Source organism: Engystomops pustulosus, chromosome 1 (assembly GCF_040894005.1).
Source record: "Engystomops pustulosus chromosome 1, aEngPut4.maternal, whole genome shotgun sequence".
Classification (NCBI taxonomy): Eukaryota; Metazoa; Chordata; class Amphibia; order Anura; family Leptodactylidae; genus Engystomops; species Engystomops pustulosus.
In genome coordinates, this window is record NC_092411.1 from 209875501 (window position 1) to 209903458 (window position 27958).

The 27958-nt window shown below is 38.7% G+C and overlaps 2 protein-coding genes across 2 annotated transcripts in view; one reads left to right on the forward strand and one right to left on the reverse strand.

Moving 5' to 3' along the window:
- LOC140071657 (uncharacterized) overlaps window positions 1–11764 on the forward strand; it is a 39663-nt gene extending 27899 nt beyond the window's left edge. Inside the window, exons 7-11 of the mRNA XM_072119204.1 lie at window positions 1072–1249; window positions 6720–6764; window positions 9106–9210; window positions 9425–9601; window positions 11430–11764. Coding sequence (XP_071975305.1) covers window positions 1072–1249; window positions 6720–6764; window positions 9106–9210; window positions 9425–9600 — 504 coding nt within the window. The 3' untranslated portion in view covers window position 9601; window positions 11430–11764. The remainder of the gene's footprint in view (window positions 1–1071; window positions 1250–6719; window positions 6765–9105; window positions 9211–9424; window positions 9602–11429) is intronic.
- Window positions 11765–17164: 5400 nt separating this feature from the next.
- The window catches only part of UGT8 (UDP glycosyltransferase 8), a 67145-nt gene continuing 56351 nt past the window's right edge, over window positions 17165–27958 (reverse strand). The window contains exons 3-6 of the mRNA XM_072119205.1: window positions 23778–23920; window positions 21614–21690; window positions 19795–20014; window positions 17165–18226 (exon numbers count right to left, since the gene is read on the reverse strand). Of these exons, the coding sequence (XP_071975306.1) occupies window positions 17878–18226; window positions 19795–20014; window positions 21614–21690; window positions 23778–23920 (789 nt within the window). The 3' untranslated portion in view covers window positions 17165–17877. The remainder of the gene's footprint in view (window positions 18227–19794; window positions 20015–21613; window positions 21691–23777; window positions 23921–27958) is intronic.

Consider the following 27958-nt stretch of genomic DNA (forward strand, 5'->3'; position numbering starts at 1 on the left):
TTGAAAATCATCTCATCCCGCAAAAAAATAGCCCACACATGGCCCCACTAAATCTAGCATGATAAACTAGGGGCACTTACTCATAGATCCAGGCACAGTGAACTTCCGATATTTGTTACCCATAATATCCTTCCTTCCCTCTGTGCTGCAGATTCATAGCTTTTACAGTGTGCAAGGAACACTGCCCTTCTCCCACTGTGTGCTGAAACTTCCTGTGCTGCTGTGATGTTTTCATCAGGCAGGGGGAGAGGGATGTGCTGATCAGGAGCAGAGAGGAATGGGTGGGAGTCTAACAATCTGTGAATCTGCAGCATGAAGGGGCTCTGGGAACCACCCCAGTAGCCTTTCAGACTCATTAGCATAATTGTAAACATTGATTTTAGAAGGAAGGAGTCAATGGATAAAAAATATAAGAATATTACTGCAGTCACTGTGCCTGGATCCATGAGTAAGTGCCCCTGGTTTATCATGCTTGATTTTGATGGTAGATTCCCTTTAACCTCTGTTAAAGCAATCATAAAGCATTGTACTGTATACCTCCCACAATCAAGGTTTAACATTTTTATTTGTTACAATTTGTGGACTAAAACATTTAGACTGCTTAATAATGGAAAATAAATTAATGATGAACAAACAACCAAGATTTACTGTAACTAAATAAGATAAATAACTGTTTATGTAATGCTGTATGTTCTCCTTTACTGGAAAAACGAAATAATTTCAGACTATCACCACAGGGTGGCAGCAAATGACCATATTTTGTACTATTTAAAGTACAAATTTTGCTTCAAATAAATATATATAGTTTACTTTACAATTACTGTTACTGACCAAAAGCTTTAAGATTTATCTGTAGTCCTATAGAGAACCAGTGATAATATCTTTCTTTTAACAGGTGCATATCCAGCTCAGCTACATCTCATTTTGCTTTTGCAGCTGAAAAATGAAGAGTTTCTGACTTATTTGACTTATTTTGACCCAAATGATTAATGTCTCAGTTTTTTATTCTTTTTTTTTCCTGAGTGATGCATTCAATAAAATTCCTGTCTTCTTTATTTCTTTCCTTCACAGGGTTTGGAGCTAAGCTTTTCTCAAATATCACAGCTCAGAGATGATGTCTACTTTATTGAAAATGCTTTAAACCGAACAAAGCAAGAACGTTTTGGAGAAAATGAAACAACCGTGAAATCAACAAAGAATAGAAGCACAGTAGAATCTGTAACCGAGCCTCAGACTCATGCATCACCGAGTATGTAGCCTTCTTTCATCGTATATTTTATATTTTATTGCACAAAATATGGCTACATCTTTCAGTGGCTTTTGATTCATTTTGTCTGCATCTTTTTCTAACTTTGCCAACTCTTGGTTCAGACCACTGTTTGTACCAAAAATGTCATTTTATACCCATATCTTTTCTGACAAAACACACCCCTGCCCCAACAGGGTTAAGCACTTTTTTACGATATTTGCTTTATTACCATCCCTTTACCTTTCTTATAGTTCCTACATTTCAATTCATATAGATTATCCATTTAAAATGTATATAATGTCTCCCTTTTAAAAAATACAGTGACCACTCCTTTCAAATAAATTTAGTACCCCCATAGGTAAAGATGCATTCAGTACCTCCCCTCTTACAATATAATTATAAAATACAGTACGATCTCACAGTGGGTCAGTGCTGATGCTGATGGGGAAAGAGAGACATAAGATGTATTATATATATATATATATATATATATATATATATATATATATCAAAACCCTTTGTATCTACCCCTAATGCCACCATATAGTGTGCCCCTTACTTGTAATGCTAGCCCTTTCAGTAGTCGGTCATCCACATATAATGCTGCCTTTTCTGTTGGCCCACTACTAAGAATGGTCTGTTTTCTGTAGATTTCTACTTTTAATGTCCCCTTTTCTACTATTCCCCCAAGAAAAAATGCTCATTCACCTTTTCTATAATGCCCCCAACTTTTGCCCATTAATCTTTGCCAAGCCTACTTACAATAATAGGAGAGCACGACGCACATGCAGTTGGCATGCACTGGATGACCTAGCCAGCTCTTTTCTGTCACTTGACTATAGTCTATGAGCATTCCAGAAAAACACACCCCACTGACACAATTCAGCCATCTGTTATTTCACATAAATATGTGACTATAGTTTTAGTGTCCATCAATGCCATAGAAGTATCCATAGGGCAGTGGTGGCGAACCTATGGCACGGGTGCCTTTTCTGTGGACACTCAGGCCATTGTCCCAGGACAGAGTTCACGGAACAGACTAAATCCACTGAATCTTCCTGCAGTCCCAGGAAACTTAAGAGATACTGCTCTCAGCGCTATTTTAAAGCGACATTTCATTGACTGTTTGAAACTGAGGGAAAAGTGAGAAGCGATTAACAGAACTGCATTGTCTTTGGAGATCCTCCTGCTGGACCCACCATTCTTCCTCTAAAGGGAAACCCTGGAGAGAAGCTACATTGATAATCTGAATTTGCTCCCCTTCTATCAACTATATTGGTGGCCGCAGGTGGCCGATACAATTGAAAAATGTGGAAGACCAGATAGCAATAAGTTACTTCTTAAAATTCCATGTTGGCGCTTCACGATGAATAAGTGGATAAAGGTTGAAGTTTGGGCACTCTGTCTCTAAAAGGTTCGCCATCACTGCCACAGGGGGTCCCCACATGTGCACTGCTGTTCCATCACACAAGCGTGCATCCATCCTTACCTATTCCATTAGGGAGCAATATCCAGATATGTATCTGGCAAGTTAAACTACTGTTCTGAAATCAAAATAATTTTGTGATAACACAAGATAACACAAATGTTTATGCTCTCTATGTGTATCCATATGGCCACTGTGCCAGGAGCTGGGTGTGAACAGAAATTGAAGTATTTCTAGCTTTTGTTATCATGTATTGAATTGTTTTAAATATGAAAAAATATATCACATAACTGAGCTGGAGATAAGTAAAAGGACGTGTTTTTTGGGTTGCTTTGTGGAGTCACAGCGATTGGTCACAGTAATCATGTGCCAGCTGATACTTTTGATTCTGCCAGTATTGCTACACTGCAGGGTGCAAATAAAAAACCTGTCCAGGATAATATGGGATGACGGCCTAGATTATTGATGTGAAAATACCTCTAATAAAGATCACACATAGCACCAAATTACCATTCACCAGTGCAGGGTTTGTCGGTTTGCTTTATGTGGTGTCCATTGTAATGTCCAATGGTGACATTTTAACCCCTTAAGGACGGAGGGTTTTCCGGCTCATTTCTCGCTCTCCAACTTCAAAAATCCATAACTTTTTCATTTTTCCGTGTACAGACCTGTGTGAGGGCTTATTTTGTGCGTAACAAATTTTACTTTCCCGTAATGTTATTTATTTTAACATGCCGTGTACTGCGAAGCTGAAAAAAAATTCCAAATGTGGAAAAATTGTGGGCTCAGTTTTTACGACTTTCACTCTTCGCTCCAAATAATACGCCTACTTTATTCTTTGGTTCGGTGCGATCGCGGTGATACCAAATTTATACAGGTTTTATTGTGTTTTAATACATTTTCAAAAATTAAACGAATGTGTACAAAAAAGAAAAAAAAATTTTGCCATCTTCTGACGCTAATAACTTTTTCATACTTTGGCGCACAGAGATGTGTGAGGGGTCATTTTTTGCGAAATGAGGCTACGTTTTCATTGCTACCATTTTGAGATCTGTGCGACATTTTGATCATTTTTTATTTCATTTTATGTTATGTAAAAAGGTGTAAAAGTCGCATTTCGGACATTTCGGCGCCATTTCCCGCCTCGGCGGTCACCCCCGCCTGTAACCGTTTTTATATTTTGATAGATCGGGCATTTTGGGACGCGGTGATACCTAATATGTTTGTGATTTTTACTGTTTATTATGTTTTATATCCGTTCTAGGGAAAGGGGGGTGATTTGAACTTTTAATATTTTATTAATTTTTTTTATTTTTTAAACTTATTTTTTTATTTTTTTTTTCACTATCTTTTAGACCATCTAGGGTACATTAACCCTAGACAGTCAGATCGCTCCTACCATATACTGCAATACTTCTGTATTGCAATATATGGCATTTTTGCAGCACATTCATTACAATGAGCCACTGGCTCATTGTAACGAATCTGCAGCTGCAAGATAGCCTCGTGTCAAAAGAAGACACGAGGCTACCATGACAACCGATCGCCGCCCCCCGATGACGTTCGGGGGCGTGGCGATCGGAAAAAAGATGGCGGCGCCCGCGCGCCGCCGTCTTTTAAACGCCGCCGGTGACTTTGCCGGCGGCGTTGAAGGGGTTAATAGCCGCGATCGGTGCAAGCACCGACCGCGGTTATTAGCGGTGGGGGTTTTGTGCAATATGCAAAAACCCCCACCCTTGTATGAAGAGGACTCAGCCCATGAGCCCTCTTCATACATCCCTTATACCTCTGCGCCGTAGAGCTACGGCGCAGAGCGTTAAGGGGTTAATGGAACTTTATGTGAAAGCTTTACTTTAAAGAAAATCTACCATCAAAATCAATCATGATATATCAGGGGCACTTACTCATAGATCCAGGCACCGTGACTATGGTCATCTTCCTACATTTGTTATACGTACATCACCTTCTTCCTTCTAAAATAATCTTTATAACTATGTTAATGAGCCTGACGGCTCTGGTGGGTGTTTCCAGAGCCCCTCAGTGATGTAGCTTGACAGGCTGTTACAATCAGTCTCCCCTCCTGCTGCACTTCCTGCTGCTTCTAGATTACTCAAAGAGGGGGAAGAGGGAGAGAGCAGGGATGAGGGAGAGACATGTTTTTCTGATGGGAACTGCCTGTTAATTTGCAACACTAAAGGGCTCTGGTAAGTCTTTCAGGTTCCTTTGTCTAATATTAATGCAAGCATTCGGGATGTGTGGATCCACTGGACCACCACGGGAGTTGATACTAGCCGACACCTGGGACCGGAGTCTAAGTGGCACCTGGTCTTCACCAGAGCCCGACGCAAAGCGGGATGGCCTTGCTGCGGCAGGGAACCACCAGGTCGTTCCACAGGTGTGGCTAGCCCGCGGTTGCAGCCAAGATCAGGTTACCTTAACGGATTGCAGTCTCATGGTCGAGTACAGGCACAGGGTCAGGGCAGACGGCAGACATGCAAGGTCAAGTCCAATCCGAGGTCAGCAATGGGAGATCAGGCAGATGGGAACGGGAACTCAGGCACACAGGAGACAGGAACACAGCAGCACGGAAGAACTCTGGTAACACAGGAACATGAAGGGACTCTGGTAACACAGGTACACAGAGGGACTCTGGTAACACAGGAACATGGAGGGACTCTGGTAACACAGCAACACAGGACTCAGGAACACACAGGAGCAGGAACACAGGACTCAGGAGCAGGAACACACTGGAACGCCGGAGGCACAGGAACGCAGGATAATTGCTAGGCAGCTTTCTCTAAGGCTGTGAGGCACAAAGATTAAGTAGGACTTTCAGGAAGAGGCAGACATAAATAGTTTTCCAGGAAATGGCCAGTGCGAATTAACGGTGCACCGGCCCTTTAAATCTTCTGAAGCCGGCGTGCGTGTGCGCCCTAGGAGTTGGGAACACGTGGGCACGGGCGTGAAATTAATGAAAGCTGTGACAGAGCAGAGAGTATAAATTGGCACTTTGCGATAAATACAGTATTTTTCGGACTATAAGGCGCACCGGAGTATAAGGCGCACCATAAATAAATGCCAGCTAAAATGTCTAGGTTCATATATAAGGCGCACGGATTATAAGGCGCACCTGATTATAAGGATGAATGACCAGCAGGTGGCAGACCTGTGCACAGTTCAAGGCAGCTGTTGTCTGTAAGTACGGTTCATATTTAAGGCGCACTGGACTATAAGACACACCTTTGATTTCTGAGAAATTCAAAGGATTTTTTGTGCGCCTTATAGTCCAAAAAATACGGTAAGTGGGTCTTGGTTGTAGTTTGGGCTTTAACAGTCTTTAACAGTCACAGGCCTCGGAGATAAGTGTAAGTGTCCCTGGCTTATCATGCTTGATTTTGATGGTAGATTTTCTTCAATAATTTTCTTTAGTAGGATCATGAGTAATGATCAGTCAACAGTGGCACATGGCTAAGACCCAGGTGCAGGCATGCCAGTCTACAAGGTGCTGTCATTTTGCATTTAAACAGTTAAGTCTGCGGTTGGTGTCACTGGTGGGTGAATTCGGATCGGTTCATATACCTGGACCCAATATGTATTTTTATTAAATCCTGCTTTATGTTTTTTTTAAGTTCAAATACAGGACCATATCATTTTATAATCACATCACGTTAAATACAATGTAGGGGGCTTTCTGAGTTGAAATGTAAAGTAGTATAAATATATAATAAAATAATATTTAGCTAAAAGCCCAGAAAATAAATTATTGTACAACATTATAAATACTGAAGAAGAGTCAAATCAGAGGAAAGATTTTCCACCCATAGAGACCAGTACGCATCTTATAATGTCTTCAGTACTTGAACAGCTGCAGTTTAATAAAAAGAACTGAAGGTGGCGCCACCAGACTGTTTCTAAACATCCTACCCTGCAAAAGCTCTATCTTATTACATTCATACAATAGCTTCTTCTGATGAAATTTACAATAATACGCCTTTGTATCTAGACATTTAGCAATATTTCATAACAACCTTCTTTTTGTTACAGCAACCTTTGTTCCAAATGCAGAAGTTCTGGATACTATACAAACTGGTATGTCTGATGTATTCAACTAATGCAGAAATATACAAATAATAATTTTTCTTCCAGGTACATCTTGCATTTAGAAGCGATAATATCAATTTCATTAGACACATTAGGGGAGATTCTTTATGTCTTACTAGTGGAGAAGACATATGGATCTCCTCCTCCCCCTAGATTATTGGCTACTCTTACCCGCATGCCACTTTGTCGGGTCAGGAGGTTTATTACTCTATTTACTATAGACTCTGCCCTCTATAGCAAAAATCTCTGCCAGTTCAGACCGGATCTTAGGTCCAAACTGGCGAGTTTGCACCCATATTTACAAAGAAACCAGAGCCTCTTAGAAGTGGTTGGCACCGGTTCATGCCCCCAATTCTGTTTTGTACAGGATTACAATAGTGGTACACATGAGATCTGATCTTTCCTATACATAATTACTACCAGATTATGGTATCTAATAGCAACTTTTAGCTAGCTACTACATTATTTAATATAGCCAAGTGGAATCAAACTTACATTTTGTTAGTTTTTTTTTTTTTTTGCCTTATTCTGGATACACACTATATAAATTGTTAGACCTTCCTATTTTTCCAACATTATGTACTATGGTACTATGTAAATTTCATGTTGTCGCTACAAACACATAAAGGATTTTTTCAGAACTTTCTTTTTTGTTTCCTTCAATACCTAACTCATTCCTGTCTTGTGGATATTCAGTCCCAAAGGCCAATGTCAAGTTCTTCCAATAATTTATATAATATAATTCATTATATTTATTTACTTATATAATTCATAATGTTATGATGGTTGTTAGTGTCTACTAGAGATGAGCGAGCACTAAAATGCTCGGGTGCTCGTTACTCGAGCCGAACATTTCCTGATGCTCGAGTGCTCGTTTCGAGTAACGAGCCCCATTGAAATCAATGGGAGACTCGAGCATTTTTCAGTAAAATTACAAACTGAACGAGCACAGTGAAAGAACACAGTGCAGAACAGATTGCAGATGTTCGGGAACATCTGCGATCTGTTCCGGAGACACGCGTGCAGAACGGTGTTCTCCGCAATAGTATTTGAAGAACAATATGTGTGAAGAACAACTTGCAGATGTTGTTCTTACCTGCCAATGCTCCCCGCGGCTCCTCCACCTCGCCCCACGTAACAGAGCGCACACACTATGATATCAGCAGTGGCGACACTGCAACGTAATAGTGTCTACATGTGCAGAGCGCGTTGACGCATCTGTCCACTCTGTTAAATGTGAAGAGGAAAGGTAGTCACAGAGAGCATCGGATATTAAGTATGTAAGTTTATTTATGCTGCTGCAGGGCATTTCATTACTGCAGGGCAGGTGCTGTATAGGGGTATTTCTTTACTGGGGGAGGCTGCAGGTGACATTTCATTACTGGGGAGCTGCATGGGGCATTTCTTTCTGGGGAGGCTGCAGTGGACATATCATTACTAGGGGAGACTGCATGGGGCATTTCTTTACTGGGGAACCTACATGGCGCATATTATTACTAGGGGAAGCTATGTGGGGCATTTCTTTCTGGGGAGGCTGCAGTGGACATATCATTACTAGGGGAGACTGCATGGGGCATTTCTTTACTGGGGAACCTACATGGCGCATATTATTACTAGGGGAAGCTATGTGGGGCATTTCATTAGTAGGGGCATTTCATTAATGGGGCATTTCTTTACTGTGAGAGGCTGCATGGGGCATTTCATTACTTAGGAGCTGCATGGGGCATTTCATTACTGGGGAGCTGCATGGGCCATTTCCTTACTGGGTAACTGCATGGGGCATTTCTTTACTGAGGGAGGCTACATGGGGCATTTTATTGCTGGGGGAGGCTTCTTGGCGTATTTAATTGCTGGGCAGGCTGCTTGGGGTATTTCATTACTGGGGGAGGCTCCATGGGGTATTTCAATATTTGAGTTGGCTGCATGGGGTATATTATTAGTGTGTGAGGCTGTATGGGGTATATTATTAGTGTGAGAGGCTTCATGGGGTATATTATTAGTGTCGGAGACTGCATGGGGTATTTTATTACTGTGGGAGGCTGCTTGGCTTTTTATTAGTGGAGGAGGCTGCTGGGCATTTCATTACTCGGGGAGGCTGCTGCGGGGCATTTCATTACTCAGGGAAGTCGTGCCCAATGCCCACCCTAGGCTTATACTCATGTCAATAAGTATAAGTAATTGAAAATACAGTTTGATACAGCTAGTTTTTTTGTGGACACTTTTTACATCCCTTGAATAACTTTAAAAGGTAACTAATTATGCATTAATACATCATGATATGTAAAGTACTATGGTAGATTTTCACTATTGTTCGATCTCTACCTTGCAGAAAGTATGCTGAACATAAAGGCCACAGTTGAAGGAGTTTTAAAAGATCAGCAAGATCCTATAGAACAACTTCGTATAGCCACATCTTTCCTGAAAACCCGAACCGGTTAGAATCAGATAACTTACTGCATTTTTGCTTTTACACTTGCTTTTTCTTGTATGAAATGTTACAAGACTGTATATGACTTTGAAAATGTGAAAGCTCATTGGGTAATGTAGTGGCCGCTCTTGACTCACTTAATAATATCCTAGTATAGAAATGTGAAATGTTAATTTACTAAGGCCTTTATTGAATTTACTTGAATCTTTTCACATTTCAGACTTTCAGGTGTTTTTTTATGGAGCTGATAAAGATGCAGATGGATATTTAACCTATGAAGAAATAAAGAGCGTTCTAGGAGAAGAATCTCCAAGTGAGCAGTTGCTGCAACACTTTGATACTGACCAAGATGCAATGTACTCGTACACAGAACTCATGAGAACATTTCTACCCTGAGGTGAATATTACATTTTAACACTATGTTGTACAGTAATTGCTTATCTAGCAGTTGTTCCATCTGTAGACTTGGAATGGGAATTTAATGTTATCCTGTACTGGTAGATGGAGACCTAGTCGCTCTCTCTTTTGTATCTCATAGACTTTTATGTAATATGGTATAGCTATGAGCATCTGTGAGTACATTATTCTTTACACATATAGGCTTAATGTCCCAATGAAATACTTTACATCCCAATGAATTAAAGGCTTCTGTGGAACCATAAATATCACTTTATGTGTAATAATTGCTGATGAGCGGACCCAAATCGCAATGTTCGGCACAGAGCCAAACCCAGACTTCAGCCAGAAGTCTAGCATTTAGGTTGGGGATCGGCTCACTCCGACAACTAAGAATGAGCAGACCCAATCAAGTTTGAGTTCAGCGCCAACCACTACTGGTAACACCCACAATTGATGCTGACACCAATAAGGCTGTGTTTTGTCTAGAATGAGTATAACTGTAGCAAATTCTGATATGATAAGCATTATATAGATTTATGGATACTTTCTTTCTATGTATAGATTTATTGTTGCAGTTACCTCAGTTCACCGTCTTCAAAATGTCTGAAATTTTTTTTTAGCAGATCAGCTACACTTTTGTAGTAAGCCATATTACTCCATTTTTCATTTCTAACAACAAATTCAATGTTAGATTCAGATGTGGTAGACAGATGCAATTTTAAAAAAATTAATTCCAGTTTCCCTTTGGTGCTGGAAAAACTTAGGAACTGCAGTGTTTTCCTTAAATGTTTATATTTTGTGCAACTTTTCAGTCAAAAAAGTCATACATCCAAACATGAACATCTCATGTGCCTAAGCCAATTTTATCAATCTGATGTTTGAAAGACATCTAAAGACATTGTCAGATACCTGCCTGATGATACATTCTTATTTACCATCAGCAAACAAGTTCTTCAAAATAGTGAGGAACTGCAACACAAAGTATACAAGGAAGTCAATCAGTTGTTTCCAATTTGCTTTAAACTTGTATTTAACATTCAGGTCAAGGGCATTTTACAATGAATGATTTTATCTAATGTTATCTCAGGGAGGCTTACTTCCTCTCACATAGTGAAAAATAATGGGGCACATTTACTACGAACAGTGCAGTCTGCCTGTGTAGTGTGCACCCTGCACTGCCCTGACAGATTGACCACTTTTTTGGTGCACCTTTAACATAGGGCATGCAACACAATTCTGTTGCATGGTAAATCTGGCATGTGGTCTGACTAAGCACTGGAACGCCTCCTAATGTGAGTCACATGATGACAAGTGCAGCTACGCCACAAAAGGTTGCATGTGACACAATAATGGCGCGGACACTTCTTAAATACCTGTGTAAGCAGTTTGCACGAGAAAAAACATGCAAATCCTGCTGCCAAAAGGTCACGTATTTATTGCTCCTACAGACTGCATAGGAAGTTTACCAGAGTAGGTCCAATATTGCTGATCCAATTTGGATCTTATATTTACCCTGGTAAAGTTTCTTATTAGTTGTCTTTGGATAATCCCTTTAAATTTGCTGCATCTAAGTTGCTTGCTTATTATATTTTGTAGATTGTAGATATCATTGATGTTTAGTAAATGTGCCCCTCTGTATGCAATAAAGTTAATGTATGCAATGCTTTCATTCTTCCTCTACCATTGCAAGAATACTGGATAGATATCCCTCACAGATTATACTATAGCTCATTTTTAAAATGTGCAAAAGTGTATATTTCAGTTAGAACAAAGTTTGGATTGTGTAGTGATGCCTTTAATCTTATTGAAAACCTTTGTAATTCCAGATTCCATAGCAGCATTGTTGGGATGGAAGGCAGAAGTGGAAAAATGTTATTCGTGGCATCGGGAAGCAGTTTCATAGAACATATAACAATGATTTTATTTGTATTACAACGTGTAGGAAAGAAAAACGGTTCATTTGTTCTAGACTTTTTTAAACATTTTTAATTAGCATTTTAGCTTTATATTGAATACAGGCGGTCCCCTACTTAAGAATACTCGACTTACATACAACCCCTAGTTACAAACGGACTATGGATATTGGTAATTTATTGTACTTTAGTCCTAGACTAAAATAATCAGCTATAACAGTTATCAAAGGAGTCTGTAATGAAGCTTAAGTTTTTTTAAAATTCATTTGTCAGAGACCAAAAAAGTTCTGGCTGGGATTACAATGATAAAATATACAGTTCCGACTTACATACAAATTCAACTTAAGAACAAACCTACAGACTCTATCTTGTATGTAACCTGGGGACTGCCTGTAGTAGTCATTAGGGAGGCCAAGTCTGTAGTTTTTTGTAGAATGAGATGACTAATGGTGTCCTTTTAGGAATTTTAGTTACAATGTGATGTTTTATGTTTGTGCAATGAATAATTATTTTGTATCCTCTTAGACATGGAGTCTACTTGCTTCTTCAATTATTCAAAAGATAATGGTTTGTGTAAGAACGGGTTCTATGAATACCTTTCCTATATTGGACCTTTAGAATTCCCCAAGTCAGGGTTTATACAGGTCCAGGTCGAATGCTATATGCAGCCCAATCAGCTGCAGCAGGTCGCCATATAAAGCAGATGGATAGATTAGATTAGTAATTGACTAATATGCTCTGCATGATAATGTTGATTAAAGGGAAGGTGTCACCAGAAAATGACCTACCGGTATTTCCTTTTTTGCTAATCATATTTTTAAGAAATTTATTTTATGATGTTTCAAAACAAGTATCTATTTTTAATAAAAAGTTAAATATCCTGCAATTTCCTCTCTGGACATTTAGAATAACACCATACAGACGCTTAATAAATCTGTAGAGTTTTCTTTACAGCACTCACATCATGAACATCACAGTCAGGAATACAATAGAAGATAAAACTTCTAAAGAAAAAACTATCACTGCCTCAGATACTGATGATAGATGATATCAAAGAGCATGTCTAGAAATCTCACCACAGACCTCTTTCAGCGAGTCCCCTTTCTGCCTGTGGCCATATAAGACTTAAACAAATTGGATGCCGCTTTAATCTCCAACAGAGAAAAAAAGATAAAAAATGTACTCAAAAGATTAGAAAAAGAGGAATACAAATGGTGCAACTGTTTTCAACTCATTTATATGAATTGACCATAATCTGGGTTTAAATCTGTGTCCAAACAAAAATAGGCAACACATTTCCTTTAAGACTTCACAACTCCAGTTAATTGTGGAACCACTTCAGGGAACCATACAGGTTGATATTGACAGTTAGGCCTTATGCACACAAACATTATGGGAGCCGTGATCTGGCCACAAAATTGACAACCAGATCACGGCTCCAATTGAGGTCATTGTCACCCGGTCATAGGGCGGTGAGCACTTTGAGTCTCACTGCACTGTGACCTTTCTATACAGAGGGTTGAAGAGAACTCACTCCTCCGCTCTCCTGCACCCAATCATGTGCTTGCCTGGGTTAAGGTCTGGGTGAACACAAGTTTGTGTGAAGTCAGCTTCCATACAGCCAAACATAGGCAACGTAACTGTTATAGTAATGACGCATTATTCGGCTGCCAGACAGGGATTCCATCATATTTTTCTTTGATGCAAGGACTTCCATCCACTGGACTTTTGCTTGGTCCGTGGGATCTGACAGTACCCGGATCCATGTTTGTGTGCACAAGGCCTTTTACAACAGAAATGTCATTTATTTCCATAGCAGATTTGTTTGCACAACAGCAATGAAAATAAGCAAGGAAATTTCATAGCTTAAATTTTCTTGAGATATTTTTTATAGTTTTTGTTTTAAGGGACTTTTAGACATGTCACTTATTTAACTACATGTAATTTTATATGAATAAATGAATTTCACTTTCTAAAATGTATCTCAGTATCTTGTATTTCCTGTTTGCAGATATCTGAGGTGTAATCTTTGTTGTGAATGCTCTACACAGCCTATATCAGTAATACACCTATTTATTCAATGTTACAAAGCAGCCACTGTCCTTAGGGTTACACAGTGTTCTCCTCTACTGACAAGTGCTTCATTTAGCAATGGTGCATTACAATCAATGCTTTAACATCCAGGCAGCCCTAAAAATAAATGCTGCTTTTTGTTTGCAATGTGCTGGCTAGTGCCGTCAATTTAGAGAACATTAGAGACATTGATACTGCATATATTATCTCCTGACATCAGTCCGCGCATGCATTAAGACTAAAGGCATTCAGTTAAACCAGTTAAAATTTTATTTTAAAATTTTTCTAAAATCATATTTTTACACACAACTGGCTCGACCAATCATTGCTTTAGGAATAGAACTTTGCATAATGTTAAGATATTTGTTAGTTTTAGTTCAAAGCTCCTGGTAGAGTATGTCAAAGTAGAAAAATCAATAAAATTAATAAATAAAGCACTGTTCACTATGTACATATTCCATATGTGCAGTCTGCCTTTCTAGTAAACCTACTTTCAGTTGGTATTTACATAGTACTTCCATCTTAAAAGGATAATTTTCCAAATTATTTGCTCAGTTTCCTTTACAATTGTGAAATCATATACCGAGCATGATAAAGTAGTCAGTCACTTTGGATATAAAATAGAAAAGTGCACAGAAGTATACCTAAGACAATGACTTATTAACACTGTCCAAAGTAGAAAATAGACAATGAACCACAATATGCAAGTGGTTCATACTCTAGAGGCTTGTCATGAAACGATGCAAATTCAAATACCTAGGCATCATGCACACGGACCAGATCCCCAGATTGTGGCCCATCTGACTTAGGCCGGTGAGCCTATGTCAATAGAAAATGACTGCTCGGGAAGTAAAGAGCGGCAGGAATAGAACCTGATCTATGATTTGCGGCAGGACAGTCTGCTCAGTGTCAATGTGTCTCAATGCGCCATGACCAAGCTCAAAACAGTTCAATTAAGCTATAAATTAGCCAAAAAATGGTAGCTAATTACCAAAATAGATGACTGTGTTCATGAGGCCTTAGGCTGGTCATGGACAATCCTAAAAAACAATATAATGATCTACTGGTGAGGCGAGGCTGGTGAACCTATGTCAAAAGAAAATGAAAGCTCAGTGAGTAAAGACGGCCAGGAGTAGGACCTGTCCTATAATTTGTGGTAGGGCAGTCGGCTCAGTGACAACGTGTTTTACTGCACCGTGGCAAAGCTCAAAAGAGTTAGCCACAAAACCTCAGCTAATTGCTAAAATAAATGGCTGTGTTCATGAGGCCTTAGGCTGTTCATGGACAATCCAATCCTAAAAATACAATATAATGATCAACAAAACTCACTCTTCAAGCACCTTTATGAATATCATCTTAACATTTGATTATTTAAGAATTTTCCATTTTTTATTATACAAACCAACAGAGTTATCAAATTGTTAGGAGCAGGTGGCTAGAAATATGAGGAACTTTAAAATATTATAAAGTTATAATTTTTATAAAATTCACCTAATGTTACATTCCGTCAGTATATGGATCAATGCATCAACAACAGGGTTTTTTAAGTTATGTTCCAATTCCAAAAACCCTGCTGGAACCTGCAAGGTCATCATCATCTATTGTGCACAGAAAATATCTGCTCCTTGAATTGGAAGCCTTAACACAAATATGAGATGTTTATTGTCAACTTATTTATAAGTAAAAAAATATATGCACAGTATAACGTCTCATTTGAACTAAATTGGAGCAAAGCTATGTGGGACTTTTAGTGCCTATTCTATTTTTCTGGGATACAAGTGGTTGCAATCTGACACTTTTATCTATTGGAAAGGGGACAAATGTATTGTCAATTTGGGACAACTACGTTAAATATGAAGAAAGTTTCTAGTGAACAGTGTTTCTAAAATATGAATTCTGAGAGTTGTGTTTTAAAATTTGGATTCATTGAAATATGTTAAACAATGAGAAGAGTTTTGTATTATAAAAAGAACAAAATGGCCTCTTTATTCCAAAAACAGCACCACCCTTGTGTGTGGTATTGCACCTCAGTCTCATTTCCAGAAGAAGATTTTGATAAAGTCTTATTCATCGACATTTTCCTATTACCTCTCTATAAACAATAAAATAACTTCCGTACATTCCCCAACACCTACCATGCCTTTGGTACATAAAGTCTAATCTCTTTGTACAAAAATAATTTAAAATGACCGACATAAATTGAACACCTTTCCACTTCTTTGTTCAGACTGATGACAACATCTGGATATGAACATTTCACATGGAAAAGTTTACATATACTGAGGTAACAGATGGCATACATGACACTGACATGACATCTTTGAAGCCCATAGAAACCAATCACGGCACAGCTTCCATTTCATATTCTTCCCTTAAAAAAATCAAAGCTGTGATTGATTGCTAAATAAAAAGTTATTTTAGTTAAAATGGATCTATACTATATATATCATCACAGCACCAGATGAACAGACACTTTGTATTTGCCTTTTTAGAGGACAATGGGAGAGATCATAGATTGCTATAACATATTAGTTCACAGGTTGTCATAGCTGGGAATATTATATCAAAAGGCCAATTGTGTACATTGATCACTTATCTGCTAGTTCATCTTAGTGATATAATACTGTTTATTACTGTAATACTAGCTGCAGGCATTACAGATGTAATACATTTTGCTTTTCATACATAAAGTGCAGGAAAATCCCTTAAACACTTATTACCATTGAAAAGAAACTGGCGCTACTGTAGCAAAGTATAGATGAATTATAGATTCAGATTCAGAATGAAAGTGTTAAGGAAGGGAATGGAATCATATTCATTTTGCAGCTGGATAACACTGTCAATCATCCCAGATCTTATGGAGGGGAGGTGGACAAGGGAAAATGTAAATATCTGTAAAAAAAACTGAACAAAACAATATTATGGAAAATCTGTGCTTTAAAGGACTACGGGGGTTATATAGCAATGTGCAGAACAACTGAAACAACATCGCTTCAGATCGATTCGGATGTGGACCAAATCTTTTATAAAATTTTAGTTTCAACAAATTGAATATTTGATGAGTCTAAAGAGGTTTATCTTACAACATAATCAAAATACATTCCTACCGAATGCCATGGTGGAGATCTTCAGGATAAATGTGGTTGAGCTGGCACACTCAACTACACAAGACATGTTAGGTGCATCTTAGTTACAAGTTTTGAGGGGTGATAAAAGTCCTGTTTGTAACTAAATGTATTGGTAGAATACACACTATAGAAATGCCAAAACAGAAAAGCATGTGTGTCCTTAAAGGAAACCTACCATTTCAAATGGTAGGTTTAAGCTGTAAACACCGAGCACCAGCTCAGGGTGAGCTGGTGCCGGTGCTTAGTTTCGTTAGTGTTAAAACCTGCGGCATTTCCTATGTAGATCGTGCGCGCGCAGTGCCGAAGCAGTTTATGCTATAAAGTTTAAAAAGTGTTAAAACCGCGATACCGCGGTTTTAACACTAACGAAACTAAGCACCGGCAACAGCTCACCCTGAGCTGGTGCTCGGTGTTTACAGCTTAAACCTACCATTTGAAATGGTAGGTTTCCTTTAAATGTGCATGCAAATAGGATCAGTGGTATAACAATATAATCCATCTCACCACCTACATTCAGGTGTCATTTATAGTATTGGAATAATAAATCTCCAATTTGTTTGTCACTTCTTATCTGGCATTTAAGACATTTAAGATGTCAAAAAAACTTACATGTACAATACTACATATGTAGTGCTTCTAAACTTTGTTAACCTTAGAGTAACGTAAAAGCAATGAAAAGAGTAAAGATGTAGTTAATTTACAACTGACATACAAACTCACATGTATATTTTTATAAATAGTGGTTTAGGCCCAAGTACATTTTATCCTCTGCACATGGACTCTGTACAATATTAACAATAACATTCACCCAGTGTGTATTACAAAAAAGTAGCGCAGTCTCATGGTTGTTGATGTCCTAGTAGAGAAATGTCACAAAAGTATTAGTAATGTTTTTGGTAGAGTTCTGACACTAAACAGTGAGAGATAGAAATTGGTGAGGTTGATTGTTTAGAAGTGTTAGTTTGGATTAAATTTCAAGTCATTCAGTGGTTGGGGAGGATAAAGAATGTTGACTGCAAGTGAAGAAAAAACCTTGGAATAAATAATGATTGAAATAAATGTCCAAAGGTGTTTCCATTGATGCACTGATGACTCCTGTAGTACTGACAAAAGTTAGAATCCTTGTTATAGAGGTTCCTTTGAATGAGCTGTGTACTGGTTCATTTCAATTTCTCTTTATGCTTAAGATGACCGTTCTTCTTATGTTTTCCATTTGCTAAGCCATTGTGGTAGAATCCATTGCTGGTGCTATGGACTATAATTTTGCGATGCTGCAAATATTTACTGATTTTTGAAACCATATACCCAACCACAATAACAATTACCACGGTGAGTAATACAATATCAACTAAAAAGTACTGAAAAATTGAGATGTCATATGCTGCAACACGAAGATGCTCAGCTCCATTGTGCCGAACGACATAATCAATCCAAAAAGAAGCTCTGCTGACTGGATGACCTGCCTGATCCTTGTGAATGCTTGCCAACTTCTTTGCTTGCTGTCGATAACTATGTTACAGACAGAAACATTTTTTTGTTAGTTAAAATGACTGAATAGATGAGTAAGATCTAATTATGAAAATGCAATAAATGATCTGCAATAGTAAAGCATCCTAAGCAATATACTGTATTCTAATACTAGGCAAAAAATACAATATACTGTATATAAAACCAAAGGACAACATATACTCAGGGACAGTGCTTGGAGTTGGAGATTATATTGAAATAGATATATTTTGTTATTTTAACTGCAGACTTATTTTAATCTGCTGTTTCTGTGGTGCGTTGCTGGCGGGTACCCGGGGCCCTCGAGCCTTGGGAGCTATGCCTGCCAGTATGGGTGCTGGGGCCAACTGGGTCTTGGTCCCTGATGCTGCTGTGCTGCAGCGGTCAGAGGCCATGTGATGCCGCACCTAAAAGTAAAATGTAACTAAGAACCTCTAGTTTATTTTGTAAATGTAACCTTGTGGCAATAAATCATTTTTGTGTGGATGCATGGTCCAGTTCTTTTTTCTCTCTCCATATTGGCTTAGTTCTATTCTCTTCCCTCATTTATTAATTTTTTTGCCTGATACAAGCACTTCACCCCATTCAACCCAGGTGTTTTTAAATAAACAGGAGACATAAAGTGGCCCCTACTTCCTCTCAGCCAGTCTCTGAGGCCACATGGAATAGTGAGCATTTAAGAATTGCTCACACAAGGTGAGCATTTAAGACCTGTTCACATGGTGCGGTATTGCATGGTGTCTGCTGATTCTGTGGTGCTGGTGGGGACCCAGGGTCCGGAGCAATGAAGGTTATGCCTGCCAGTAAAGGTGCTGGGGGGCAACCGGGTCTTGGTCCCTGCTCGTGCTCTGTTGCAGCGGCGGTAGATGCCATGTGTAAATGCCACTTAATAGCACAGGGACCCACAAAGTCTTGTAGTTAGTGGATTCATGCAATTTGATCAAAATGTAACTAAAAACCTTTGTTTTGTAAATGTAGCCAGGAGGAAATAGATCATTGTACAATGTGTGGATGTGCAGTCCCTTTCTTTTTTCTCCCCCAATGTTGGTTTATATGTATGGTCTCTGGGGGTTTGCTTGCACACTACTACACTGTCCACAGGAGTGATAACCAAGTATATATTTTTGTCTCCATTATCTCCATTCTTCATAGACATAAAATGTAATAACATCATCTATATTTATTCTGTTGGTGGAGGTCTCAGAATTGTGTTATAAAGCAACAAAGACTATAAAGAATATAGTACTGAAGTTTTGTTTCTTAAAAAAGGAGAAGCCTTCCGAACATTCCCCAGATTACATGGTGTCATGCAGGCCACCAAATCCTGCCATCTTAGGGTGGCACCAATTTCACAAATTAAGCAGTTGGATGTCACAAATCAGATTTATGTAACACATAGGTTTGTGTAAATGTATTGCCTATATATGATGTATGTTGATATCTTCTGTGAAGCCAATGTTTCTGTAGATATTTGCTTGAATTATAATTGGTTCATCTGAAAATCAGTTTTCAAAAAAATATTACTGACATACATTATATACACTTAGAATATTTCCCAAGTGCATTATTACCAGGGCTTGTGGATGACATCTGTGAGGGACTTGTAAAGACTATCTTGTGTCATTTGGCTCCAATCCAGACGAATTCCCATGCCTTTAGCCTGCACTCTGGTCATAGTATCATAATGGTCTCCAAACAGAGGGATTCCAACTACGGGAACTCCATGGTACATGGCTTCAAAAATACCATTCAGTCCTCCATGACTGAGAAATGTCTTAATTTTTGGATGTCCTAGAGGAGAATAAAACAATATAATGGATTAATATTTAACATATTTGATATGTCCTTTATTTCTTATACCATTTTGTGTGAGAATTGTGGAGATATTAAACACTGTACTTGTGGTACATAATGTTATTTATAGAATTTTATTGGTGCATCTCACCTGATAACCAAATGGAGAACTCACTAAAAACAGGTGTCAAAACTCATCTTACATACTATAAGATGTTTATATGACCTAATAAATCACATGAAAATAGTTATTTTTCATTAGACAAGTCCATTACATATGTTATTGAAGGCAACCTACCATCTACCAACTACACTTACTCATATATCAAGACACTGTGACTGTGATAACATTCCTATATTTGTTATCTATGGCCTCCTTCATTCTAAAATCAACTTTTAAAATTATACATGACTGAGTGACTCTGGAGCACCTCGAGCTCATTAACATAATTGTAAATGTTTACTTTAGAAGGAAGGAGGCCATAGATAACAAATATAAGAAGGTTATCACAGTCACAGTGCCTAGACGAGTAAGTGTCCCCGTTTCATCATGATGGATTTTGATCATAGAATAGTCAGTGAATGTATACAGTATAAAGTATGTTCCTATTATGTTTTGTGAAGACATTCAGCATATGTACCCAAAGCTGAATATGTCAATACCCAAAAAAGTCATCAATAATGTTGGTTTGCATATAATTGACATACATCATTGCCTTCCATAAGGGGTTTTCATTGGAAATATCTAATGTAGGTCTTAAAAAGATTTGAGTCTTAAAGAGAACCTGTCACTAGGTTTTTCCACACTAAACTAGAAGTCCCCAGTTAGGGTATGAAATATCCTTTCTAGTATTTCCTCTTTTACATGAAATCTCATCTGTTTACCTATAACCTCCTCCTCCCACCCCAAAGCCAGGACAATGTGACTCTTCTCTTCCCATTTTCACATCAGATGTCACTTCAGAAGCCTGTTTGTTTGGCTCTTAAGTACCTAGAAACATGCTTTTTGTGTTCCATCAAGCTTACAGTCCTGTGAGCTACAGAACTGGACATACAGCCTATTAAAAAATAGTGGATCTTTATCTGCATCTTCCATTTCCAACTATGTCTTTTGCTGCTCGATTCTCCAGTTCAGTAAAACAGAAAGCCATAAGTCTGTGATCTGAAAGAGGTGATCTTTATCTTTAGTATGACACAAAAAGCATTTTCCTAGGTACTATGGAGCAGAAGAACAGAAGATAGGGATTTTCTGAAGTGACACTGCCCCTACAACCTCTCATTGTGGAAATGAGGTAAGAAAAGTCATATTTGTCTGACTTTTGGGGGAGTTTTTTTTATAGGTAAATAAGTGAGATTTCACATAAAAGAGGAAACTAGTAGTTTAGTGGGGTAAAACCTGATGACAGGTTCCCTTTAAATACTATATATAGAAGACAGCATGTCAAAGATACAGCATCATATCAGAGACTATATATGTATATTGTGTGTTTTTAGAATACATGGTTAAATGTATTCACCTTCTCTCTTAGATTACTAAAGCATACATAGAATAAATTTATGTCAATAAATGATTTCAACAATGCAACATTTACTTACCAAGCAAGTCATTTTGTGGGAGCCATTCCACCAATTTTGTGTTGTTACCCAAATTCCTAGGCGTAGGACCAGTAAATCTAAATAAACCAAATAATATTAAAGGCATAAATACGTAGAACTTTGATATTCTTGTTGCTATAAAACTGTCTTCTGCTGAAAAGGAGAGATAAAACATTATGGTTGGCCAAGAAATCAATACTGCACTTTAACATCACAGTATTGATTTTCAATGTGCAAATATAAGCCAACTGCACAAAAAATGTCTTTGGTACTGATATGATTTATATTTATCTAAGGGATTGAGTACTGGAGTCAGACCTTTTATATATGTTTAGACAAATGAGTGGTATTTCTGTAGCACTGCTCAATGCATTCCCTATCTTCTGAAGTTTATTAAAAAAAGATTCAATATCAATAAACTTCATGAAATCTTATTATATAGGGATATTCACCTAAAAAAGAAATGTTATAATTTTATACAAAAAAATATTTAAAAAACAAGTAATTAGATAGTTGTGATACGATCCATATATTCCAGAAGAAAAAGATAGGTGACTTAAGAATGGGCACAAAACATATTAATGAAAAAACTTCTGTCAAGACATGGAAGAACTGCAAGCTCTGCACTTCACACAACTTTTGTCTATGCCTACTTGTCGGCCCTGCACTAAATCGTAGTCGACCTCTAGACAACAGTCCCTACACCAGGTTTATTCTAAGAAAAAAAAGACAAACAAATAAAAGAGATAGACAGAACAAATAGTGAGATCAGTCAAATTGAGTCAAAACCCATATGGTTCGAGGTACAAAACCATAAGGAAAAAGAATGGTTAAAGATAAAAGCAAATAATGCAAAGTCAAGCCGATAATGAATCCAGATAAACAGAGCAAAACATTTGTATAGCATTGAATGAAGTCACCAGTAAGTTAAAATAGAATGCCTGGATGTCTCTCTAGCAGCTGATTGATTTGGAGAAAGTCACTCCAACTAGCACCAGTGACAGAACCTCACAGCTCTGAGACACAGCAAGATAATCAGCTCTCTAGAGAGTATAGACCAGAGTGTGCCACTCATCCAGCAGAACTCAAACTGATGTACTAAAACATGACAACTATGATATAGTATGATATAGTAACAAACACAATAGAGTACATTCCTGAATGATAAGCCTATAAAGATAAAGTAAAAAATACTGTATAACGTAATTGAAATTTGAAAATGTAATATAGACATTAAATAGTGTAAAAATGCCTCACAAGACAGTAAAGCACCACAGAGAAGCAGGGGGGAAAATGCAGGAAAGACACCACAAAAGGGAAGAGCAGCTCACCAACATGTTTCACACAGCTGTCTTTGTCAAGCCAGGGGAAACGCCAGGATAAAGCCATCTATGCAAAACACTTGTTAGGCAGGTGCTTTCCTCCCTTCTGTGTTCCATGTTCCCCCTGCTTTTCTGTGGCGCCTTACTTTAAGGAAATCTACCATCAAAATTAAGCATGGATAATACATGAACACATACTCATAGATCTAGGCAATGTGACTGTTGTAATCTTCTTATATTTGTTATCCATGGCATCCTTCCTTTTAAAATAAACTTTTTTAACATTATGCTAAAGAGCCTGATGTATGCTGCTGATTCAAAGGATGTTACAATGTGCAATGGGCACTGCAGGAGCAGTCTAGCAGCCTGTGAATCTGCAGCACGGAGGAGCTCTGGGGACCACCCCAGTAGCCTTTCAGACTCATAAGCATATGTTAGCACACATATTAGAAGATTATCACAGTCACAGTGCCCAGATCGATGAGTTAGTGTCCCTGGTTAATCATGTTTGATTTTAATGGTAGATTTCCTTTAAGGTTTTTATTAAGACTTCCTCTTGTCTATTACGTGCTATTGTTTTTTCCACTTTAGCTTTATAGGTTTATCTTTCAGGGATGTGCTCTATTGTGTTTGGTACTGTATAGTAGTTTTTTCATTAATAAGTGTTGTGCTCATTCCTACCATAGGGGTGTCAATCATCTTTTCCTCCTAGAATAGATATGATTACTTGTTTTTTAAGAATTGTTAAAATTATTACAAGAATTAAATATGACTGATATTTAGCTTTTTACACTTTTAAAGGTGGTTGCTCTTACTTAATGAGGAAAGAGGGCATGTCTTACCTCCAAAGGACTTTCTGATGCAATTTACCAAGGGCCCCTGCTAGTTTCTCAGCAATGTCTTCAGATAAATATTTCACTCCAGCCCCAAATGAGACAACCACAAAGCCATGCTCATCCACATTATCCACCCAGGTTTGAAAATCCTTAAAGTAAAGAAAAAAGAAACATCAGAACAAATCCGAAGAACAGTGTTTCAACCATTTTATTAAGTATTTGACAGCAAGAGGGATGAAGTAAAAAGAAGTAGGTGAGGCAAGAAGTGAATAAGACTCACAGGACTTTGATGTTTATTAGAGATGAGCGAGTGCTCGTTACTCAGGTCGAACTTTTCCCGATGCTCGAGTGCTCGTATCGAATAACGAACCCCATTGAAGTCAATGGAAGGCTCGAGCATTTTTCATTGAAAGAACACAGTGAAGAACACATTGCAGATGTTTGCAGATGTTCTTCACAATAGTATGTGAAGAACAATATGTGTGAAGCACACATTGCAGATGTATGGAAACATCTGCAATTTGTTCTTCACACATATTGTTCTTCATATACTATTGTGAAGAACACCGTTCAGCACGCGTGTCTTCGGATAAGTTAGCAGATGTACGGAACATCTGCAATGAGTTCTTCACTGTGTTCTTCACTGTGTTCTTCACTTAAATGATCCTGTGTTCACTGTTTTCATTGTATTCTTCACTGTTCTTCACTGTGTTTCGTTAAGTAAATGCTCGAGCCGACGAGATACTCATCCGAGCAACGAGCCATTTCGAGTACGCTAATACTCGAACAAGCATCAAGCTAGGACGAGTATACTCGCTCATCTCTAATGTTTATGTTTCTTTACCCTCTCAGACAGCTTTTTGAAAGGCCTGTAGTACTTGTTATACTTCATCAGTGTGTTCATTAGTCCATATAAGTGCACTCCATATACTTCGTAGTGGTGGTGCTTGGTATTACAGATCTATCCCGTTGAAAGTGCAATATCAACCACTAAGTAACATGTAGACACATAATCGTAAATGTAAGGAATTATTAGTGACCCTTTTTTGTGCATGACAGAAATCGGACCTCAACCAAGTCAACAACTAATTCTTATGTCAAGCCATCATTGCTAATCCCCAAAAAACACTAAACCACTTAAATTGTCATAGTGACTGCAACAGTTCTTTTTCTGTATATATACAGTATATATACCTAGTGTTGAGTAAACCAATCACAAAGTGCCCTTTCATAGCTTGACAAGAGCATTTGAACTTTGGAACAGTTTATGGTAGTGTTTTATTGAGCATCTTTAATATTTCCGTCTTTAACCAACTAGTGCGTCCCACGCACTTGTCACATGGAAAGTATGTGCTTTCTTATATGGTTATGTATTGGTCATTGTGTCATCATTGTAATTGTGTGGTGATATTACTATGAGTAATCAGAAATTAATTTACCATAAAGTGAAAGGATATTTACTAGAGATGAGCGAACATGCTCGTCCGAGCTTGATGCTCGGTCGAGCATTAGGGTACTCGAAACTGCTCGTTACTCGGACGAATACTTCGCCCGCTCGAGAAAATGGCAGCTCCCGCCGTTTTGCTTTTTGGCGGCCAGAAACAGAGCCAATCACAAGCCAGGAGACTCTGCACTCCACCCAGCATGACGTGGTACCCTTACACGTCGATAGCAGTGGTTGGCTGGCCAGATCAGGTGACCCTGGGATAGACTAGCCGCTGGCCGCGCTGCTCGGATCATTCTGTCTCTGGATGCCGCTAGGGAGAGAGCTGCTGCTGCTCAGGGAAAGCGTTAGGGTGTTCTATTAGCTTACTGTTAGGCAGGAGTGATTCTCAAAGAACCCAACAGCCCTTCTTAGGGCTACAATAACGTTCTACTTTTTTTATTTTAATTTGCATCTTTTACCATTTTGTGAGGAATTAGCAGGGGGACTTGCTACCGTTGTGTTTAGCTCTTAGTGGCACACATATCCATAGCAAAGACCGAAGTGGGAAAATTCAGTAGGGGTTGGATTTCTATTAGGCAATAACTCAGTGTCATCTCATCTGGCATAGTACTGTGCTTCCTTTGATACTTGGCTAGAAAATAGCCATAGGAGAATACAAACAGCTTCTTGAAGCCTACAGTAGCGTTCTATATATTTGATTTCTGGTTGATCTGCTGGTGGCTGTAGTTTCTGCAGTGCATGTACTTGCCAATTCTGAGCAATTTGTAGTGAGACTTGCGACCGCTGTGTTCTGCGCTTAGTGGCGCACATATCCATAGCAAAGGCTGAAGTGGCAAAATTCAGTAGGGGTTGGATTTCTATTAGGCAATAACTCAGTGTCATCTCATCTGGCATAGTACTGTGCTTCCTTTGATACTTGGCTAGAAAATAGCCATAGGAGAATACAAACAGCTTCTTGAAGCCTACAGTAGCGTTCTATATATTTGATTTCTGGTTGATCTGCTGGTGGCTGTAGTTTCTGCAGTGCATGTACTTGCCAATTCTGAGCAATTTGTAGTGAGACTTGCGACCGCTGTGTTCTGCGCTTAGTGGCGCACATATCCATAGCAAAGGCTGAAGTGGCAAAATTCAGTAGGGGTTGGATTTCTATTAGGCAATAACTCAGTGTCATCTCATCTGGCATAGTACTGTGCTTCCTTTGATACTTGGCTAGAAAATAGCCATAGGAGAATACAAACAGCTTCTTGAAGCCTACAGTAGCGTTCTATATATTTGATTTCTGGTTGATCTGCTGGTGGCTGTAGTTTCTGCAGTGCATGTACTTGCCAATTCTGAGCAATTTGTAGTGAGACTTGCGACCGCTGTGTTCTGCGCTTAGTGGCGCACATATCCATAGCAAAGGCTGAAGTGGCAAAATTCAGTAGGGGTTGGATTTCTATTAGGCAATAACTCAGTGTCATCTCATCTGGCATAGTACTGTGCTTCCTTTGATACTTGGCTAGAAAATAGCCATAGGAGAATACAAACAGCTTCTTGAAGCCTACAGTAGCGTTCTATATATTTGATTTCTGGTTGATCTGCTGGTGGCTGTAGTTTCTGCAGTGCATGTACTTGCCAATTCTGAGCAATTTGTAGTGAGACTTGCGACCGCTGTGTTCTGCGCTTAGTGGCGCACATATCCATAGCAAAGGCTGAAGTGGCAAAATTCAGTAGGGGTTGGATTTCTATTAGGCAATAACTCAGTGTCATCTCATCTGGCATAGTACTGTGCTTCCTTTGATACTTGGCTAGAAAATAGCCATAGGAGAATACAAACAGCTTCTTGAAGCCTACAGTAGCGTTCTATATATTTGATTTCTGGTTGATCTGCTGGTGGCTGTAGTTTCTGCAGTGCATGTACTTGCCAATTCTGAGCAATTTGTAGTGAGACTTGCGACCGCTGTGTTCTGCGCTTAGTGGCGCACATATCCATAGCAAAGGCTGAAGTGGCAAAATTCAGTAGGGGTTGGATTTCTATTAGGCAATAACTCAGTGTCATCTCATCTGGCATAGTACTGTGCTTCCTTTGATACTTGGCTAGAAAATAGCCATAGGAGAATACAAACAGCTTCTTGAAGCCTACAGTAGCGTTCTATATATTTGATTTCTGGTTGATCTGCTGGTGGCTGTAGTTTCTGCAGTGCATGTACTTGCCAATTCTGAGCAATTTGTAGTGAGACTTGCGACCGCTGTGTTCTGCGCTTAGTGGCGCACATATCCATAGCAAAGGCTGAAGTGGCAAAATTCAGTAGGGGTTGGATTTCTATTAGGCAATAACTCAGTGTCATCTCATCTGGCATAGTACTGTGCTTCCTTTGATACTTGGCTAGAAAATAGCCATAGGAGAATACAAACAGCTTCTTGAAGCCTACAGTAGCGTTCTATATATTTGATTTCTGGTTGATCTGCTGGTGGCTGTAGTTTCTGCAGTGCATGTACTTGCCAATTCTGAGCAATTTGTAGTGAGACTTGCGACCGCTGTGTTCTGCGCTTAGTGGCGCACATATCCATAGCAAAGGCTGAAGTGGCAAAATTCAGTAGGGGTTGGATTTCTATTAGGCAATAACTCAGTGTCATCTCATCTGGCATAGTACTGTGCTTCCTTTGATACTTGGCTAGAAAATAGCCATAGGAGAATACAAACAGCTTCTTGAAGCCTACAGTAGCGTTCTATATATTTGATTTCTGGTTGATCTGCTGG